General features: G+C 41.7%; 1 protein-coding gene across 2 annotated transcripts in view; it reads right to left on the bottom strand.

Moving 5' to 3' along the window:
• Positions 1–19,269, bottom strand: part of tmem266 (transmembrane protein 266) — a 61,835-nt gene extending 42,566 nt beyond the window's left edge. The window contains exons 1-3 of one of the 2 annotated variants that reach the window (XM_021571117.2): positions 18,773–19,269; positions 16,821–16,920; positions 2,217–2,411 (exon numbers count right to left, since the gene is read on the bottom strand). In XM_021571117.2, coding sequence (XP_021426792.1) covers positions 2,217–2,411; positions 16,821–16,834 — 209 coding nt within the window. In that variant the 5' untranslated portion in view covers positions 16,835–16,920; positions 18,773–19,269. Of the gene's footprint in view, positions 1–2,216; positions 2,412–16,820; positions 16,921–18,122; positions 18,555–18,772 lie in introns of those variants that run through there. The other variant, XM_036955069.1, reaches the window with a different exon arrangement.
• Positions 19,270–22,206: the final 2,937 nt, after the last annotated feature.

Raw genomic sequence — 22,206 nt, 5'->3', positions numbered from 1 at the left:
ATGTGCCCCCTGTAGTCCGCAAGAACATCCACCTCCTACATAATCGCCCACGTCTGCTGATAGAAAGCCATGTGCAGCTGCTAGATACAATGCAAAACCTACCACATGCACTCCAAGACTCTATATTTTCCGTTTCACTGATATACAGAGCCCAACAAAGCCAAGCACTCTTTAAGGGCTCCATTTAGTGTCAATCAGCCTGATTTCAGAAACTTAAAGACCTAAAAACTAAATCACACATAACTAACTAACACATAACTAAATCACACATAAAGAAATGTGTTGATGAAGACCCACATTTGATCATGTGGACCAATAATAATCTGTTTGTGTTCATACTTGGTGTTGGGATAGGAAATGTGTTGTGTCAGGTTTAAAATAACGTTTAGTCATTGTCTGGAATGCCAGTCTGGTTTAGTAGAACTGTGAAGCTAATCTTATAAGGACATCTAAGAAAAAAAAACAAGGTAGTATGAGGAAAAATGTTCAACATTAGATAATCAGTCCCTGTGTATATGCCAAATATTGACCATGACATAAGACCCTACATTTAGAGAAAGCACTTTATTATTCTTTGGAGAGCTTACTTTTAAATCTATTAAGAAAAGGTTGAAAAAATATGAATGGTTAAGGAGTGGCGTAGCAGTCTAAGGCACTGCATCTCAGTGCAAGAGGCGTCACTACAGTCCCTGGTTTAAATCCAGGCTGTATCACATCCGGCCGTGATTGGGAGTCCCATAGGGCGGTGCACAAATGGCCCAGCATCGTCCGGGTTTGTCCGGGGTAGGCCGTCATTGTAAATAAGAATTTGTTCTTAACTGACTTGCCTAGTTAAATAAAGGTTACATTTAAAAATAAGTGTAGGGATAACAACGTACACTCATATTTCAGTGACTGTAATGAATGACAATGTGCAACACCAACCTAGCTCTCTGTCATTCCTCTAATGCTACAGACATGAGTCACAGAGCAAACAAGAAACCATGACGTGGCTGCATATTTCTCTATTTCCACAAATGATTCCAATGGAGGGAAACATGAGCCCACAGTGAAACTCTGGTGACGAGTAGGCCTTGGAATGCCTGTGGTTTGGAAATCTGGAATTCCAATCTAAAGAGTTCAATGAACATGCCATATCTCCAGCTTCACTGGTACCTCTATCTTCTCTTATTAGTGTGATGGCGCTAAGGGAAAAAAGGCTTGGAGGGAAATATAATTCCAACCCAGAAAATTTCATCAAAACAAATAGCTATTTAGCCAGGGACTGAACCATAAAAGCCTGACTCCTGAAATATCTTAGAGATGCAACTTGATATCCCGTGACTACCACATCACTGTGTGCTCTATCATGGGATGATAGTGTCATATGGACATGTTCTCCTGAGATGCCCACAGTGATGCCAGTGCTGCCAGCTCCTGCACTCTGTGGCCTGGGTGTGTGGCATGGGACTAGGACCCATCTGTCCCCCCTTGCGTCCCACAGAGCCCTGCGCCGGGCCAGGTCCAAGCCGTGCGTGGTGAGGTCAGCTAACAGAGCAGGCCTTGGATGGTGTGGAATGGCGGGCGGATGCTCTAATGAAGCTTGTAGTGTTGGTCTACTTTCTCTGCATAGATGAGAGAGCCGCACTACCATTCGCCAATGGCCTGTGAGTCACGCTTCCTGAGAGGACAGGCAGAACAAGAGGGGGTGTGTCCTGTACACACTCAGCCTGCAGCGCAGTGATAGGGCCATGTGAGAAACATGTCCGGCCAGGACAAACAGGGCCCATGGGCATAGACAACACAGCCACCAGCGCCTGACATTTCAGGAACAATATGATGCTTACAAAACTCTTTGTTTTGAGCCAAAAGTGCACGTTGAATGGAGGAATATTTTTATAGCAAAGAGAAATGATGTCACTGAGACAAATAGTGTAGGCTCACAGGCATATCAGTTAATGCCTTCACAATGTAAGGATGATACTGAAGTATTTACAGACACATATCCTCTTAGGATCCCTCGCCATCGGTATGATGAATTTGAATTTGAGTGATTCAGTATCATGTCAGGTACCATTATGATGAGCTATTACTAGCATGATAGAGAATGAAGGCAAACATTTTCTCTGTTAAGGTAGAATATCGATAGTGCTTAGTTCTGTGTCAGTTATGCTAATAGTACAATTATCAAACACACAGGGGAGATGTTTTCAGGTACAATCTCTGTGTCCACCTACCCCTCTCTGTTGTCCTCTTCGTCCAGGTTGGAGATGAGCTGGGATCCGGCCAGGGAGATGTCCAGCGCGGCCAGAGGCAGGTCTCTGTATGCAAAGCTGACCACCTGGACCGGAGCGTGACACTGGTTGTCCTCCTCCACCTGCTGGGAGATCACCTCCAGATCTGAGGCTCTGGCCTGGGCCTGGGGAGCGGCCCTGGAGGACACAATGTACGGAACACCATGGACACTCTGTAAGTAGCACTCATATATGCAACTAAACAAATGAATATTTTCTCACAATCTCATTGTAACAGAACTTCAGAGTATTTCTCCTATTCAATTAATTTTCAACACTAAAACCCAGGTGTGGGTAGGACCCCATCCTCACTCCAGCTCAACCAGGCAAGATGAGAACAGGAATCCCAACCTGCTTGGCACTCTGCACAGCGTAGCCAATGTGAAGACATTGATAACCCCAGAGCTTAGCAAGGGAGGAGGCCATTGATTACAAGCCAGAGAGAACAAAATACATTGTGCTGGAGAGCCTATAGATAGTTGGGGACTAACAGCCTGGTGATATGTGGAGGTAAGTAGTGTACACACTAGGAGGGAGGGAGAGAGGGAGAGAGAGACCTATGAAATGTTAATGTACTGTAGTCAGCCCTGGAGAGGAAAACATACCCTGCTCTTCACTGACTTATGACTAATTCATACTTAACATACCTGCTTACTTCAAAGGTTGCTTTCTTATCTGCATAGGTACCCACAATCATTTCAGACACAGTGTCTGACAGGGTGGTGTAATAGTACTCTTATAAATCCTTACTAAGTCTATGCATTTCAGTGTACTGATATGATGCTGTAACTAACAATTGGCTACTGGGATGTGTTTGCCTCAGGGAAGAATGCCCCCACATACTACACATGCTTAACATTGAGAGCCAGTGCATTCCAACATTATCTGTACCCTTGCACCTCTCCTTACTAGCCGCAAAACAAAGATGCTATCAGTCATGACAGACACAAACTGTTCACTGCATCAAAATCACATTTCCAAACAATCATTGGCGAGACTAGGTTCCATTATGTGCAGCGGCCGCTTCAGTGGCTTGTTGCCATCCTGGGGAGGGGGTGGCTTGGTGCACTTTTGTATACTGCTCCATTCCACCCAACCTGGTCTCAGAGCATTTAGTATTATTCTGAATGTAAATCTGAGACACTCCCTTTGGTATGGTATGTTATGTTTCGTATGGTATGTATTAATTTGTGAATGTCCATCATGCATTCATATGATATGTTACCAATTACAATTCGAATGATATGTAAGAAATTTGCTAAATGTACAACGAATTTGATAAATGTATGTTGTGAATGTATGTTATGAATTACAATTTGTTGTAGCTAACGTTAGCTAACACTAGCTAGGCTAAGGGTTAGGATTAGGGTGAGAGGCAGGGTTAAGGTTAGGAGTTAGGTTAAAGGGTTAAGGTTAGGGTTGGGGTTAGGGGAAGGGATAGCTAAAAGGGTTAATGTTAGGGTTAGGGGAAGGGTTAGCTATCATGCTAAATAGTTACAAAGTAGATAAATAGTAGTAAGTAGTTAAACAGTTGCTAATTAGCTCAAATGCTAAAGTTGTCCGTGATGACATTCGAACTCGTATCCTTTGGATTGCTAGACGTTCACGTTATACGCCTACCCATTCACCCCAACCAACGACCCTCCATTTGTGTTTTGCCTTAAGTAACATTCTGTCTATATATAACCATACCAAATGCAACATATCATACTATTTTGAGTGTTCCGGATGTACTTTTACTATGTTACGTCTACTCTATGAGACCAGGCTGTTCCATCTGGCAGGCAAGGCAAGGACACCCAGCACACCAAAGGCTAGAAATATTTTCAAAGACATGCAATATTAGCAAATGCAACAAGGAAGCTTAAACATAGATCTCCCTGAGCATCGAGTGCCCTACCTCCCATAGTCACACCACACAAACTGTACCAGTTTAAAGAACATGGTACAATGCATATGCTCTAATGTAAGAAGTGTCTCACGACAAATATAATGTAGGTAATATAGGAAAATATATCTATATATATATCTATATATCTATATATCTAAGACCATTTCCTTCTGGAATGTAATCACTGCCAAGAATTGACTCCCCTAGAATAAAAGGCATCCATGGCTCTGCCTCCAGTGTATTTACACCACTGGGCCATAAATCACCACATGACAATCAATAGAAATATCAAAATAAAATACTCGGCTGAGACTTGGACCTTTCAAGTCCAACTCATTGAGTCTGATGGAGGACATGTTAATGCAGCTTGTCAAAAAAGTAGAGCAAAAGCTTTTGAAATGATGATTCAGAGTATGGATTCAGAGTATGGATTCAGAGTATTGATGACAAACTTCACCCATGCGTTGGCTAATTCAATGATTAATAGAGTTGATTACAATTGTCAGAATCTGGAGGTCTGAAAGCAAATGACAGATAGAAGAAAGGCTTTATATACTATACTGACTTACAGTATAACCATGAAAGGCCTCATATAATATACTGACTTACAGTATAACCATGAAAGGCCTCATATAATATACTGACTTACAGTATAACCATGAAAGGCTTTATATACTATACTGACTTACAGTATAACCATGAAAGGCCTCATATACTATACTGACTTACAGTATAACCATGAAAGGCTTTATATACTATACTGACTTACAGTATAACCATGAAAGGCCTCATATACTATACTGACTTACAGTATAACCATGAAAGGCTTTATATACTATACTGACTTACAGTATAACCATGAAAGGCCTCATATACTATACTGACTTACAGTATAACATGAAAGGCTTTATATACTATACTGACTTACAGTATAACCATGAAAGGCCTCATATACTATACTGACTTACAGTATAACATGAAAGGCTTTATATACTATACTGACTTACAGTATAACCATGAAAGGCCTCATATAATATACTGACTTACAGTGTAACCATGAAAGGCCTCATATAATATACTGACTTACAGTATAACCATGAAAGGCTTTATATACTATACTGACTTACAGTATAACCATGAAAGGCTTTATATACTATGCTGACTTACAGTATAACCATAAAAAGCCTCATATACTATACTGACTTACAGTATAACCATGAAAGGCTTTATATACTATACTGACTTACAGTATAACCATGAAAGGCCTCATATACTATACTGACTTACAGTATAACCATGAAAGGCCTCATATACTATACTGACTTACAGTATAACATGAAAGGCTTTATATACTATACTGACTTACAGTATAACCATGAAAGGCCTCATATACTATACTGACTTACAGTATAACATGAAAGGCTTTATATACTATACTGACTTACAGTATAACCATGAAAGGCCTCATATACTATACTGACTTACAGTGTAACCATGAAAGGCCTCATATACCATACTGACTTACAGTATTACCATGAAAGGCCTCATATACTATACTGACTTACAGTATAACCATGAAAGGCCTCATATACTATACTGACTTACAGTATAACCATGAAAGGCCTCATATACTATACTGACTTACAGTATAACCATGAAAGGCCTCATATACTATACTGACTTACAGTATAACCATGAAAGGCCTCATATACTATACTGATTTACAGTATAACATGAAAGGCTTTATATACTATACTGACTTACAGTATAACCATGAAAGGCTTTAAATACTATACTGACTTACAGTATAACCATGAAAGGCCTCATATACTATACTGACTTACAGTATAACCATGAAAGGCCTCATATACTATACTGACTTACAGTATAACCATGAAAGGCCTCATATACTATACTGACTTACAGTATAACCATGAAAGGCCTCATATACTATACTGACTTACAGTATAACCATGAAAGGCTTTATATACTATACTGACTTACAGTATAACCATGAAAGGCCTCATATACTATACTGACTTACAGTATAACCATGAAAGGCTTTATATACTATACTGACTTACAGTATAACCATGAAAGGCCTCATATACCATACTGACTTACAGTATAACCATGAAAGGCTTTATATACTATACTGACTTACAGTATAACCATGAAAGGCCTCATATACTATACTGACTTACAGTATAACCATGAAAGGCCTCATATACTTTACTGACTTACAGTATTACCATGAAAGGCCTCATATACTATACTGACTTACAGTATAACCATGAAAGGCCTCATATACTATACTGACTTACAGTATAACCATGAAAGGCCTCATATACTATACTGACTTACAGTATAACCATGAAAGGCCTCATATACTATACTGACTTACAGTATAACCATGAAAGGCCTCATATACTATACTGACTTACAGTATAACCATGAAAGGCTTTATATACTATACTGACTTACAGTATAACATGAAAGGCTTTATATACTATACTGACTTACAGTATAACCATGAAAGGCCTCATATACTATACTGACTTACAGTATAACATGAAAGGCTTTATATACTATACTGACTTACAGTATAACCATGAAAGGCCTCATATAATATACTGACTTACAGTATAACCATGAAAGGCCTCATATAATATACTGACTTACAGTATAACCATGAAAGGCTTTATATACTATACTGACTTACAGTATAACCATGAAAGGCCTCATATACTATACTGACTTACAGTATAACCATGAAAGGCTTTATATACTATACTGACTTACAGTATAACCATGAAAGGCCTCATATACTATACTGACTTACAGTATAACCATGAAAGGCTTTATATACTATACTGACTTACAGTATAACCATGAAAGGCCTCATATACTATACTGACTTACAGTATAACATGAAAGGCTTTATATACTATACTGACTTACAGTATAACCATGAAAGGCCTCATATACTATACTGACTTACAGTATAACATGAAAGGCTTTATATACTATACTGACTTACAGTATAACCATGAAAGGCCTCATATAATATACTGACTTACAGTGTAACCATGAAAGGCCTCATATAATATACTGACTTACAGTATAACCATGAAAGGCTTTATATACTATACTGACTTACAGTATAACCATGAAAGGCTTTATATACTATGCTGACTTACAGTATAACCATAAAAAGCCTCATATACTATACTGACTTACAGTATAACCATGAAAGGCTTTATATACTATACTGACTTACAGTATAACCATGAAAGGCCTCATATCCTATACTGACTTACAGTATAACCATGAAAGGCCTCATATACTATACTGACTTACAGTATAACATGAAAGGCTTTATATACTATACTGACTTACAGTATAACCATGAAAGGCCTCATATACTATACTGACTTACAGTATAACATGAAAGGCTTTATATACTATACTGACTTACAGTATAACCATGAAAGGCCTCATATACTATACTGACTTACAGTGTAACCATGAAAGGCCTCATATACCATACTGACTTACAGTATTACCATGAAAGGCCTCATATACTATACTGACTTACAGTATAACCATGAAAGGCCTCATATACTATACTGACTTACAGTATAACCATGAAAGGCCTCATATACTATACTGACTTACAGTATAACCATGAAAGGCCTCATATACTATACTGACTTACAGTATAACCATGAAAGGCCTCATATACTATACTGACTTACAGTATAACCATGAAAGGCTTTATATACTATACTGACTTACAGTATAACCATGAAAGGCCTCATATACTATACTGACTTACAGTATAACCATGAAAGGCTTTATATACTATACTGACTTACAGTATAACCATGAAAGGCCTCATATACCATACTGACTTACAGTATAACCATGAAAGGCTTTATATACTATACTGACTTACAGTATAACCATGAAAGGCCTCATATACTATACTGACTTACAGTATAACCATGAAAGGCCTCATATACTATACTGACTTACAGTATTACCATGAAAGGCCTCATATACTATACTGACTTACAGTATAACCATGAAAGGCCTCATATACTATACTGACTTACAGTATAACCATGAAAGGCCTCATATACTATACTGACTTACAGTATAACCATGAAAGGCCTCATATACTATACTGACTTACAGTATAACCATGAAAGGCTTTATATACTATGCTGACTTACAGTATAACCATGAAAGGCCTCATATACTATACTGACTTACAGTATAACCATGAAAGGCTTTATATACTATACTGACTTACAGTATAACCATGAAAGGCCTCATATACTATACTGACTTACAGTATAACCATGAAAGGCTTTATATACTATGCTGACTTACAGTATAACCATGAAAGGCCTCATATACTATACTGACTTACAGTATAACCATGAAAGGCTTTATATACTATACTGACTTACAGTATAACCATGAAAGGCTTTATATACTATACTGACTTACAGTATAACCATGAAAGGCTTTATATACTATGCTGACTTACAGTATAACCATGAAAGGACTGGCCTGATAATGTTGATAAAATATGTAAAAGGACATACAATGAGTGTACAAAACATTCGACTGACCAGGTGAATCCAGGTGAAAGCTATGATCCCTTATTGATGTCACCTGTTAAATCCACTTCAATCAGTGTAGATAAAAGGGAGGAGACAGGTTAAATAATGATTTTTAAGCCTTGAGACAATTGAGACATTGATTGTGTACTGCATGTGTGCCATTTAGAGGGTAAATGGGTAAGACAAAAGATATAAGTGCCTTTGAATTGGGGTATGGTAGTAGGTGCCAGGCGCACCAGTTTGAGTGTGTCAAGAAGTGCAATTCTACTGGGTTTTTCACACTCAACAGTTTCCCATGTGTATCAAGTATGATCCACCACCAAAAGGACAACCAGCCAATTCGACACAACTGTGGGAAGCATTGGAGTCAACATGGGCCATTGAGCCTGTTCTGAGGGCAAAAGGGGGTGCAACTCAATATTAGGAAGGTGTTCCTAATGTTTTGTACACTGCAAGTATATTACAAGACAGCATACCAAAGACAAGATTAAGAATTGTAAACTATTAGGGGAAAAAATAGTACTCTCAATTTCTTGTCCTCTATATACAGTTGAAGTCGAAAGTTTACATACACCTTAGCCAAATACATTTAAACTCAGTTTTCACAATTCTTGACATTTAATCTTAGTAAAAATTCCCTGTCTTAGGTCAGTTAGGATCACCACTATTTTAAGAATGTGAAATGCCAGAATAATAGTAGAGAGAATGATTTACTTCAGCTTTTATTTCTTTCATCACATTTCCAGTGGGGAATTTTACATACACTCAGTTAATATTTGGGAGCATTGTCTTTAAATTGTTTTATTTGGGTCCAATGTTTCGGGTAGCCTTCCACAATAAGTTCCACAATAAGTTGGGTGAATTTTGGCCCGTTCCTCCTGACAGAGCTGGTGTAACTGAGTCAGGTGTGTAGGTCTCCTTGCTCGCACACTCGTGTTCAGTTCTGCCCAAACATTTTCTATAGTATTGAGGTCAGGGCTTTGTGATGGCCACTCCAATACCTTGACCTTGATGTCCTTAAGCCATTTTGCCTCAACTTTGGAAGTATGCTTGGGGTCATTATCCATTTAGAAGACCCATTTGCGACCAAGCTTTAACTTCCTGATGTCTTGAGATGCTGTTTCAATATATCCACATAATATTCCTTCCTCATGTGGACTTCTATTTTGTGAAGTGCACCAGTCCCTCCTGAAACAAAACACCCCCACAACATGATGCTGCCACCCCCTGCTTCACAGTTGGGATGGTGATCTTCGGTTTGCAAGCCTCCCCCTTTTTCCTCCAAACAACGATGGACATTATGGCAGTTCTATTTTTGTTTAATCAGAACAGAGGACATTTCTCCAAAAAGTACGATCTTCGTCCCCATGTGCAGTTGCAAACCGTAGTCTGGCTTTTTTTATGGCGGTTTTGTAGCAGTGGCTTCTTCCTTGCCGAGCAGCCTTTCAGGTTATGTCAATATCGGACTTGTTTTACTGTGGATATAGATACCTTTGTACTTGTTTCCTCCAGCATCTTCACAAGGTCCTTTGCTGTTGTTCTGGGATTGATTTGCACTTTTTGCACCAAAGTACGTTCATCTCTAGGAGACAGAACGCATCTCCTTCCTGAGCGGTGTGGCGGCTGCGTGGTCCCATGGTGTTTACACTTGCGTACTATTGTTTGTACAGATGAACGTGGTACCTTCAGGCATTTGGAAATTGCTCACAAGGATGAACCAGACTACAATTTTTTTTCTGAGGTCTTGGCTGATTTCTTTTGTTTTTCCCCGAGATGTCAAGCAAAGAGGCACTGAGTTTGAAGGTAGGCCTTGAAATACATTCACACGTACACCTCCAATTGACTCAAATGATGTCAATTAGCCTAACAGAAGCTTCTAAAGCCATTACATCATTTTCTGGAATTTTCCAAGCTGTTTCAAGACACAGTCAATTTAGTGTATGTAAACTTCTGACCCACTGGAATTGTGATACAGTGAAATATAAGTGAAATAATCTGTCTGTTGGAAATATTCATTCTGTCATGCACAAAGTAGATGTCCTAAACATCTTGACAAAACTATTTTTTGTAAGAAAGAAATGTGTGGAGTGGTTGAAAAACGAGTTTTAATAACCCCAACCTAAGTGTATGTAAACTTCCGACTTCAACTGTAGGACCTTTTTCTTGCGAACAGATAGTTGGGTTCATAGACTGCAGTCTGCAGCAGGAAAGGTGCTCAAAGTACAAACATCCTCGTCCTCTCAAATACTGCTGACCTCAACAGAATATACAATTGAATTAAATCTAGCACTGAATACAGCATTACATGCACATTAAAATGTGGTTTTGTAGAGGTTGTTCAATTTACTGTAGAAATACACACTCTGACATTCAACAAGATAGAGCTATTTATTTGAAAGCATTAAAAAAATGCAGACTAACGTAACCTTGTGTAACAAGGGGTAAATAAAAACTGCAATCCCAAATGAAACATTTTTAAAAATACCTCCCATTTGCTCATACATTGTTCTCATTATTTCCAGTGCTCTCACTGTAAAATAAAGCCATCCATGTCTGTCATAGAATTACAAAGTGCTGCTTCAGCAAAGCCTCATGTTATGTAGAGGGCATCCGTATCATTGTCATTTTGAGTGCTTACCACCACACTGTTCCAGGCCCGCTGTCTACGACTCTGTCACACTGTCTCACCCAATAAGCATGTAAGCCTGGTTGGCTGTTCCTCAATGGAAAGCAATTCAGTGCTCTGATACCATCAGGAAAGCCGCACCAACGTGCCAAACTTAAGCCACATTTCCAGCCACCGCCCCTGACTCCATTGATGATGGCCATTGATACACCAGCACATTTGTGAAATCAGATCTTTTAGGTAATAAGATAATGAAAAGATAATGAAAAATCAATATGCGCATCTTCGCTGTACAAAGTGTGCATGTGTTGGGGGCACTTTCCCCATCTTCATCCTGAATACTGTGAGCGTCAACTTGAGAAGACTGAGGACTTTGTGCCATTGAATGAGCTTGCTTTCATTATAAGGGTTAATATACGATACAGCTAATTCCTCCTGCTCCTGTACCATCCCAGCTATGGGCCACTCTATCAGTAGACATAGAAGATGTGTATATAGAGAGATGAGAAGATATGTATGTACATGGATGTGATGTCAGGCTCAGCAGAAACCTCTGCAACAACAGACACCTCTGCCAGACCTCCAGCACCAGCTGCTACATAGAGCAGTCAAGCAACAAGCTATAAAAATTACAGCCAATAGTGAGCTATTATATTATTGATGATCATAGACTAACCTAATTTACTGCAATAGGCTTTATAACATACTATTCAATGGATAATACACAGCAAAGAATACTATAATGTGTAACTCAAAGTTCTCTTAAACCAATATTTTGAGGATCTGTGTGGATTCGAAAGGAATGGAACTCACTGAGCTATTAAACCACAATTAACTGGCTTTAAATCAGAGCATTGACACTGGTGCTGTATATCTGACTAATGCTGTTGGTTGTAGTAGCCTTGTTGTCTCAGTAAATACCCCATGGGACCTACGGTTTGAAGTGCTGGATACATCTGCCCGCAAAACATGCAAAATGTTATGCAATGTCATGTAACATCATCTGTAGGAGATTTAAACATCCCATCTGTGAGCTAAAAGTGGAAACGGTGACCTACTAATTAGCACATCCTGTTGTAATGAGACAGGATCAAGACATTGTATGACAGAGAGACTAACTGCTCTATGACAGGGGCTCACGTGACCACAGAAGGTAGTTACAGTAAATGTTAGCTGGCCAATTTTAAACACATATGACTCCGCAGTGTGTGTAGTGTACTGTATTTGTGTGCTGAATTGAACAAAATGTACAAATAACTGTGAATAGGGCCCGGGGAAAGAAAACAACCTTACTACATATAAAGCACACGCCAACCACTACTGTTACAGAGTACTTGTCATCAAACTAGCATGGATCATCTGCAATGAGAACAGCCTACAGCTAGTTTATTCAATATGATTTAATACAGAAAATTATATTATTGGATGACACTCGGAAAGGCAATACAGATCATTCTTCTTTTTGTCAGTAAATGGTTTGCGTCAATCAATATAAAAACTGCCTTTGAATACAATTGGAAAAGAAAATGAATAAATAAAAGCTTCCATAACTTTAACATGTTCAATTCTATACTGAATGTGAAATATATTATAAATCAGTTTACTCACAGGGGGGGTTATATCTTGAGTAGTAACTACACTACATGACCAAAAGTATGTGGACACCTGCTCATTGAGCATCTCATTCCAAAATCATGGGCATTAATATGGAGTTGGTCCCCCCTTTGCTGTCATAACAGCCTCTACTCTTCTGGGAGGCTTTCTACTACATGTTGGAACATTGCTTCAGGGACTTGCTTCCATTCAGCCTCAAGAGCATTAGTGAGGTCGGGCACTGATGTTGGGTTCGATGGGGTCAGGGCTCTGTGCAGGCCAGTCAAGTTCTTCCACACCGATCCATTTCTGTATGGACCTCACTTTGTGCACTGGGCCATTGTCTTAATATATATATATATATATATATATATATATATATATATATATATATATATATATATATATTTTTTTTTTTTAAATGTTACCCCCCTTTTTCTCCCCAATTTCGTGGTATCCAATTATTATTAGTTACTATCTTGTCTCATCGCTACGACTCCCGTACGGGCTCGGGAGAGACGAAGGTCGAAAGTCATGCATCCTTCGAAACACAACCCAACCAAGTCGCACTGCTTCTTTACACAGCGCACATCCAACCAGGAAGCCAGCCGCACCAATGTGTCGGAGGAAACACTGTGCACTTGGCGACCTTGGTTAACGTGCACTGCGCCCGGCCCGCCACAGGAGTCGCTGGTGCCTGATGAGACAAGGATATCCCTACCGGCCAAACCCTCCCTAACCCGGACGACGCTAGGCCAATTGTGCTTCGCCCCATAGACCTCCCGGTTGCGGCCGGTTGCGACAGAGCCTGGGCATGAACCCAGAGTTTCTGGTGGCACAGCTAGCGCTGCAATGGGGCTATTATCATGCTGAAACAGGAAAGGGCTTCCCCAAACTGTTGCCACAAAGTTGGAAGCACAAAATCGTCTAGAATGTCATTGTATGCTGTAGCGTTAAGATTTCCCTTTACTGGAACTAAGGGGCCTAGCCTGAACCACGAAAAACAGCCCCAGACCATTCTTCTATCTCCACCAAACTTTACAGTTGGCATTATGCATTGGGGCAGGTAGCATTCTCCTGGCATCCGCCAATCCCATATTCGTTGGTTGGACTGCCAGATGGTGAAGCGTGATTTATCACTCCAGAGAACGCGTTTCCACTGCTCCAGAGTCCAATGGAGCTTTACACCACCCCAGCCGACGCTTGGCATTGCGCATGGTGATCTTAGGCTAGTGTGCGGCTGCTCGGCTATGAAAACCCATTTCATGAAGCTCTCGACGAACAGTTCTTGTGCTGGCTGTTCTTCCAAAGGCAGTTTGGAACTTGGTAGTGTTGCAAGGTCTCGGCAGTCCCGTTCTGTGAGCTTGTGTGGCCTGCCACTTCGCGGCTGAGCCGCTGTTGATTCTAGATGTTTCCACTTCACATACAGTTGTTGGTGAAGCTATAGCAGGGCAGAAATTTAACAAATTGACACGCTTGAAAGTTGGCATCCTCTTCAGTAAGGCCATTCTACTGCCAATATTTGTCTATTGAGATTGCATGGCTGGGTGATCAATGTTACACACCTGTCAGCAAAGGGTGTGGCTGAAATAGACAAATCCACTAATTTGAAGGGGTGTCCACATACTTTTGTATATATAGTGTATTTCTCCATCTCTGACTCACTACTCTTAGTATATGCAGAAGTACATCATAGAGAGTTAGAGATTATTTAAAGGACTATGCTATAATTAAAATAACAGCGGGGAAAATATCTCTGCAGACGTGGTCACACCACGCAAAGATGTCCCATCTGTCATTTCACCAGGGTGTCGCTGAGGATTGACATCATTAATTCACGCCTTCCTGTTAACCAGAAAACACATCACAAGTCTGTGTGCCGCCCATTGGGCAATATATTGTCCCACTGTGTTTTCTTTCAAACCGGCTCCATTTGGACAAAATCCTGATAACCTCAAGGTCTGCATTGAGCTCAGACCGAGATCTCTGTAGGACTGGCTTTAAGAAGATGCAGCTGATTGAACCAATTATGCATTCAACCCCACCTCACCCCCATCTCCCACCCAACTCACCTTCATCTCCCACCTCACCCCCATCTCCGTCCCACCTCACCTTCATCTCCCACCTCACCCCCATCTCCCACCCAACTCACCTTCATCTCCCACCTCACCCCCATCTCCCTCCCACCTCACCTTCATCTCCCACCTCACCCCCATCTCCCTCCCACCTCACCTTCATCTCCCACCTCACCCCCATCTCCCTCCTACCACACCTTCATCTCCCACCTCACCCTTATTTCTCTCCCACCTCACCATAATTTCCCTCCCACCTCAGCCTCATTTCTCTCCCACCTCAAGCCCATCTTCCTCCCACCACACCATAATCTCCCTCCCCTTCCTTGGCCATAACCAGGGCTGTCATCAGGCTGCAGAGGCTGTCTGGGGGACCACATAGCGACTCATTATTAATAAGAGAAGATGACAAGTGAAAATCTCTCCTGCATGCTAAGAGATGGCAGCAGAGACAGTCTGGTGACTGGTGGTAGTTCTCTTGGAATGCCTAGCACAGGAGTGCCTGCTCCCCTGCTGTTTCCCTGCTGTTTCCCTGGTATTCCCCTGCTGTTCCCCTGTTGTTCCCCTGCTATTCCCCTGCTGCTCCCCTGCTGTTTCCCTGCTGTTTCCCTGCTGTTCCCCTGCTATTCCCCTGCTTTTCCCCTGTTGTTCCCCTGCTATTCCCCTGCTGCTCCCCTGCTGTTGCCCTGCTGTTTCCCTGCTATTCCCCTGCTGCTCCCCATGCTGTTGCCCTGCTGTTTCCCTGCTGTTCCCCTGCTATTCCCCTGCTGCTCCCCTGCTGTTGCCCTGCTATTGCCCTGCTGTTCCCCTGCTGTTTCCCTGCTGTTCCCCTGCTATTGCCCTGCTGTTCCCCTGCTATTGCCCTGCTGTTGCCCTGCTATTGCCCTGCTGCTCCCCTGCTGTTGCCCTGCTATTGCCCTGCTGTTGCCCTGCTATTGCCCTGCTGCTCCCCTGCTATTGCCCTGCTATTGCCCTGCTATTCCCCTGCTATTGCCCTGCTATTGCCCTGCTGTTCCCCTGTTGTTCCCCTGCTATTCCCCTGCTGCTCCCCTGCTGTTTCCCTGCTGTTTCCCTGCTGTTCCCCTGCTATTCCCCTGCTTTTCCCCTGTTGTTCCCCTGCTATTCCCCTGCTGCTCCCCTGCTGTTGCCCTGCTGTTTCCCTGCTATTCCCCTGCTGCTCCCCATGCTGTTGCCCTGCTGTTTCCCTGCTGTTCCCCTGCTATTCCCCTGCTGCTCCCCTGCTGTTGCCCTGCTATTGCCCTGCTGTTCCCCTGCTGTTTCCCTGCTGTTCCCCTGCTATTGCCCTGCTGTTCCCCTGCTATTGCCCTGCTGTTGCCCTGCTATTGCCCTGCTGCTCCCCTGCTGTTGCCCTGCTATTGCCCTGCTGTTGCCCTGCTATTGCCCTGCTGCTCCCCTGCTATTGCCCTGCTATTGCCCTGCTATTCCCCTGCTATTGCCCTGCTATTGCCCTGCTGTTCCCCTGCTATTGCCCTGCTGTTCCCCTGCTGCTCCCCTGCTTCTCAGGCTCAAAGTCCTTGGCTGAAAGGGTATGAGGAAATAGACAGGAGCTGTTCTCATAATCAGGCCAGACCATGCTGGGGTTCCCATCACAAAACCTGTGCTAGTAATAGCGGGCAGTCGGGGTACAACGAGCAAAATGCATAAGAACAGGATGAGAGGTTTTGATGTGTTAAACAGATATAAATATCAGTAGTCATGTGTTTTACTTACTGGGGGTTGCTCATGTTGCTGTGTTGTTTCTGTGAATGGACGTCGACACGATTGTTACTCTTGATTTAACCAGAGAATGGAGACTTGGCTCACACCACACCTGTGGAGAAAGGTTAGAAAACAAGGAAGTGAATCACAGTCTCTCCATAACTCTTCACATTCTGACAACAATGCAGTATACACATCTCATGTATAACTTGTTCATTATACTTTTAACTATTTAAACATTTGTTTTGAATGTCATGTTCATGAAATGTTTTATGAATTCACAGAATAGATCGAAAACAATCAATTGATATAAGCATGAACATTCTCATGCAGTATAGTTCTGCTATGGGAGTCCTCTGACATATTTAACTCTGCACCAGGGGCTCAGAAACATCACATCACTTGCATAACAAGTAAGGAAGGATGAGAACACTTTATGCAATAGGAAATAGATACATTGAAGAGCTCATTTACAGTCCATTCCAACAGCTTTTCAGAGAGTAAACATGAGCGAAGAACAGCCAGGTACATAGGCTTTACCCAGACAGAATCACAAACACATGAGTCTTTGAAAAGGGGTATTACTTCACAGACAGCTACATTCCCCACATTGCAGGTATAAACTGAAGCTCAATTTGCTAGTGCCTCACTTTTGAAAAGTCTGATGAAGTTGTCAGCAGCAATATAAACACATATTAGTAAGCAGCATGGGCTGTAGAGGTCGTTTAACCTGAGCTTCAATCATTTAAATGCCGGGGCGAAGAGGAGAGATTCATATGTATAGCGTACTATGAAGTCAGTGTAGTGTCTGTCTTACAAACAAAGGCAAAGGGAAAACCTTCAGACACACGAGTTGGGGTGTGGAGTCAGTATTTGAAGCTATAGCAGAACAGAGTAATGTAGTGTAGCACAGCGGATTAGATGTCATTCAAGATAAATCAATTCAGGTCATTCAAGGACTAGACTGTAATATTGCATCACTGCAATGCCCAAGAAAAAAGACTGCACACAACTGGCACCTATAGAAAATCTGGCCACAGCACAGGCAATAGTGAAGGCTATGCAGTGGAATGGTTGTCCGACCTGTGCAGACAAGACTGAGTGAAATTAAAGTATTTGAGATACTGTATGCAGGATTTCGTATTTTTAAAGAAACCTGTCAATCACAGTTCCTAATGGATGGATGTGGCCATAAGTCAAGCGCTGGACTTGACAACCTATCAAACAAGTTAGGTCTTTGAAACAAGCTCTCTGGGACCAGGTAGAATATTGCATAAAATATCCATCAATTCCAAGACTTGAGTAAATACTTACACTGCTGTATACTCATCATCAAGATGAGAGATCCCTATAGCAGGCTGTAGATGAACTGTTGCCATATATCCATGTTGTCTCCAACATAGCTCTTGCATTCCTCCAGACAGACAATAATTACTTGATTTTCTTGGAAATTAAGACATGCAGTCATGCAACCATTTCATATTGTCCAAACCCATCACTTCCCAATAGTCTACTGTCTACATTTTAGTATCCACCTCCTCAGTCAGAACCCAACATGTATCCTACATTTGAAGTTCTCCCAACAAACACATGGTTTTACCTTAAAGACGTGTCAACACTGATCCCTGCTAAACTGATTAAGGCTACTATGTCTCAATTATTTTTCACAAGGCCCTGGACAGCTTTCTACAATGACTATTATTCTGGTTCAAAGCACGTGTAACAACAGATATATAGGTTGCTACTACACAGTATATACTAAACATAGTACATTATATGTTTTCCTGATAATTTAGCAAAGTCATCAATAGTGCAGCAACGACAAATTACGAATAAGACAATTATGGTGGTCATTAAGACGACAGTAAAAGAAAGGGGGGACGGAATGGATGAAAGAGCAGAAGTCACAGGCAGGAAGTATCAAAATTATTTATCAATATGCTATTCTGACAAAAACAACCTACCTTTTATGCTCTACATTGTTGAAAGTATGGTCGTGACTCATGCCCTCCTAATGATGATGGTAATGTCTCCCTTGCCGATGATCAGTGTGAGCGGGGCTCGGTTGCTGTGTGTAGGCTGCTGCTATCCTCTTCAGATTTGGATTGGCTAACGACCCGTGCTGCTGCTTAGAATACAGGGCACAACGAAAAAGCCCGATCCTTATTGTAAGCATCATCATTCACGGAGATGCTTTTAAATGTCCACCACTATCCACATATTCAGTTAAACGTCATATTTCGGAAGGATGGCATTTTAGTGCCCAAATCTCGCCTGCTCACAGGGTTTCCCTACAATCACGCTAGGGACTCCATGTGCCCAGTAATAGGTTAAGGACCAGGAGCTGTCCAGGTGCTGAATTGTGATCCCGCGGCATCCACAGAAGCGAGGCAACACACTATCTCTCACAATGAAATGTGAGATGAAAATCCGAAATAACTGACGTCTTTATGGCAGTCATAACGAGGTTTTTCAAGCCCCCCCCCCCCCCCCCCCCCCCCAAGAAGCGTCGATGTAAAAACACTCTCGCTTCACTTCACCTCTTCAGAGCTTCATCTGTGTTCCTCGCGATAACATCGCAGTGATAGTAGGACAGCATCCAGTTCCATAACCTTGCTAAATATTAACTGGATGGTAAAAGGCATTCTCAAAGTTTTTCTGATAAAATATAAAACGGATTTTGTCTGAGACAATTGGCTAAATCATGGTGTAAAGAAACAATCAATCACATAACTTTCATAGATCTAGTTTGGGGGGCTATAGGTTTCTCCAATTATGATACGTGACTGACATTGAGGCAATCTTGTATTTAAAAAAAAGTAGTAGGCCTATTTAAAGCGGCATTCAGTAGTTGAAACAACAAATAAGTGTTCTTGTCACCCCTGTTTGGGTAAAAAAAAAGATGATGGATGAAGCTGGAGAAATGTAACCCCTCTCAAATTCATAGACAGAACTATGGATGCAAGGACTGACCATCCATGATATCAACATTATAGTTTGAACCACTTTTACTTTGTTTACAAACATTGGAATTAAAAAACGCATATATGTTGGGTTCTGATGGGGTAAGACAGTTGAACAAAGCTCATGAGGCATTTCTAAGTTACAGTACATTCTTCAAGAATCAATGGGTATATATCATTAATTCAGAAGTCCAAAAATGGATGAAGCAACTGCAGATTTCCCTTTAAACATTAGTGAGTATGATTACAAGTGGTAGCACTTATCCCTGACTTTTATCTTTGACATAAGTGTATTTTAACATTGAATGTTTGTGATGTATAAACTGCACGGCAAGATGCAATAGATAGTATAAGATACAGCATATACATATGATATGAGTAATGTAAGATATGCAAACATTATTAAAGTGGCATTGTTTAAAGTGACTAGTGAGACTATATGTAGGCAGCAGCCTCTCTGAGTTAGTGAAGGCTGTTTAACAGTCTGATGGCCTTGAGATAGAAGCTGTCTTTCAGTCTCTTGGTCCCAGCTTTGATACACCTGTACTGACCTTGCCTTCTGGATGGTAGCAGGGTGAACAGGCAGTGGCTCGGGTGGTTGATGTCCTTGATTATCTTTTTGGCCTTCCTGTGACATCAGGTGCTGTAGGTGTCCTGGAGGCCAGGTAGTTTGCCCCTGGTGATGCGTTGTGCCCACCGCACCACCCTCTAGAGAGCCTTGTGTTTGAGGGCGGTGCAGTTGCCGTACCAGGCTCTCAATTGTGCATCTGTAAAAGTTTGTCAGGGTTTTAGGTGACAAGCCAAATTTCTTCAGCCTCCTGAGGTTGAAGAGGCGCTGTTACACCTTCTTCACCACACTGTCTGTGTGGGTGGACCATTTCAGTTTGTCTGTGATGTATACGCTGAGGAACTTAAAACTTTCTACCTTCTCCACTACTGTCCCTTCAATGTGGATAGGTGGTTGCTCCCTCTGCTGTTTCCTGAAGTCCACTATCATCTCCTTAGCTTTGTTGATGTTGAGTGAGAGGTTGATTCCCTGACACCACACTCGGAGTGCCCTCACCTCCTCCCTGTAGGCTGTCTCGTTGTTGTTGGTGATCAAGCCCACTACTGTTGTGTTGTCTGCAAACTTGATGATTGATTTGAAGTCGTGCATTGCCACGTAGTCAGGGGTGAACAGGGAGTACAGGAGTGGGCGGAGCACGCACCCTTGTGGGGTGCCAGTGTTGACGGTCAGCGAAGTGGAGATGTTGTTTCCTACCTTCACCTGGGGGCGAACCATCAAAAAGTCCAGGACCCAATTGCACAGGGCGGGGATGAGACACAGGGCCTCCAGCTTAATGATGAGTTTGGATGGTACTGTGGTGTTGAATGCTGAGCTGTAGTCAATGAACATCATTATTACACAGGTATTCCTCTTGTCCAGATGGGATAGAGCAGTTTGCAGTGAGATGGCGATTGCATCGTCTGTAGACCTGTTGGGGCGGTATGCAAGCTGAAGTGGGTCTAGGGTGCCAAGTAAGGTGGAAGTGATATGATCCTTGACTAGTCTCTCAAAGCACTTCATGATGACAGAAGTGAGTGCTACGGAGCGATAGTAATTTAGTTCAGTTACCTTTGCCTTCTTGGGTACAGGAACAATGGTGGCCATCTTGAAGCATGTGGGGACAGCAAACTGGGATAGGGAGCAATTGAATATGTCCGTAAACACACCAGCCAGGTGGTCTGCGCATGCTCTCATGACACGGCTAGACATGCCGTCTGGGCCAGGAGCCTTGCTAGAGTTAACACGTTTAAATGTCAACGTCAACAATAAAGAGGTTTTGCGGGTACTATTTAATGAAGCTGCCAGCTGAGGACTTGTGAGGAGTCTGTTTCTCAAACTAGACACTCTACTGTACTTGTCCTCTTTCTCAGTTGTGCACCGGGGCTTCCCACTCCTCTTTCTATTCTGGTTTGCGCTGTTCTGTGAAGGGAGTAGTACACAGCATTGTACGAGATCTTCAGTTTATTGGCAATTTCTCGCATGGAATAGCCTTAATTTCTCAGAACAAGAATAGACTGACGAGTTTCAGAAGAAAGGTCTTTGTCTCTGGCCATTTTTAGCCTGTAATCAAACCCACAAATGCTGATGCTCCAGATACTCAACTAGTCTAAGAAGGCCCGTTTTATTGCTTCTTTAATCAGGACAACAGTTTTCAGCTGTGCTAACATAATTGCAAAAGGGTTATCAATTTTTTGTATTTTATTTCACTTTTATTTAACCAGGTAGGCCAGTTGAGAACAAGTTTTCATTTACAACTGCGACCTGACCAAGATAAAGCAAAGCAGTGTGACAAAAACAACAACACAGAGTTACACATAAACAAACGTACACTCAATAACCCAAAATAAAATAAAAATAGAAAGGTACAGTGTGTGCAAATGTAGAAGAG

Source organism: Oncorhynchus mykiss, chromosome 2 (genome assembly GCF_013265735.2).
Source record: "Oncorhynchus mykiss isolate Arlee chromosome 2, USDA_OmykA_1.1, whole genome shotgun sequence".
Classification (NCBI taxonomy): domain Eukaryota; kingdom Metazoa; phylum Chordata; class Actinopteri; order Salmoniformes; family Salmonidae; genus Oncorhynchus; species Oncorhynchus mykiss.
This window is presented reverse-complemented; position numbering and strand designations above follow the sequence as displayed.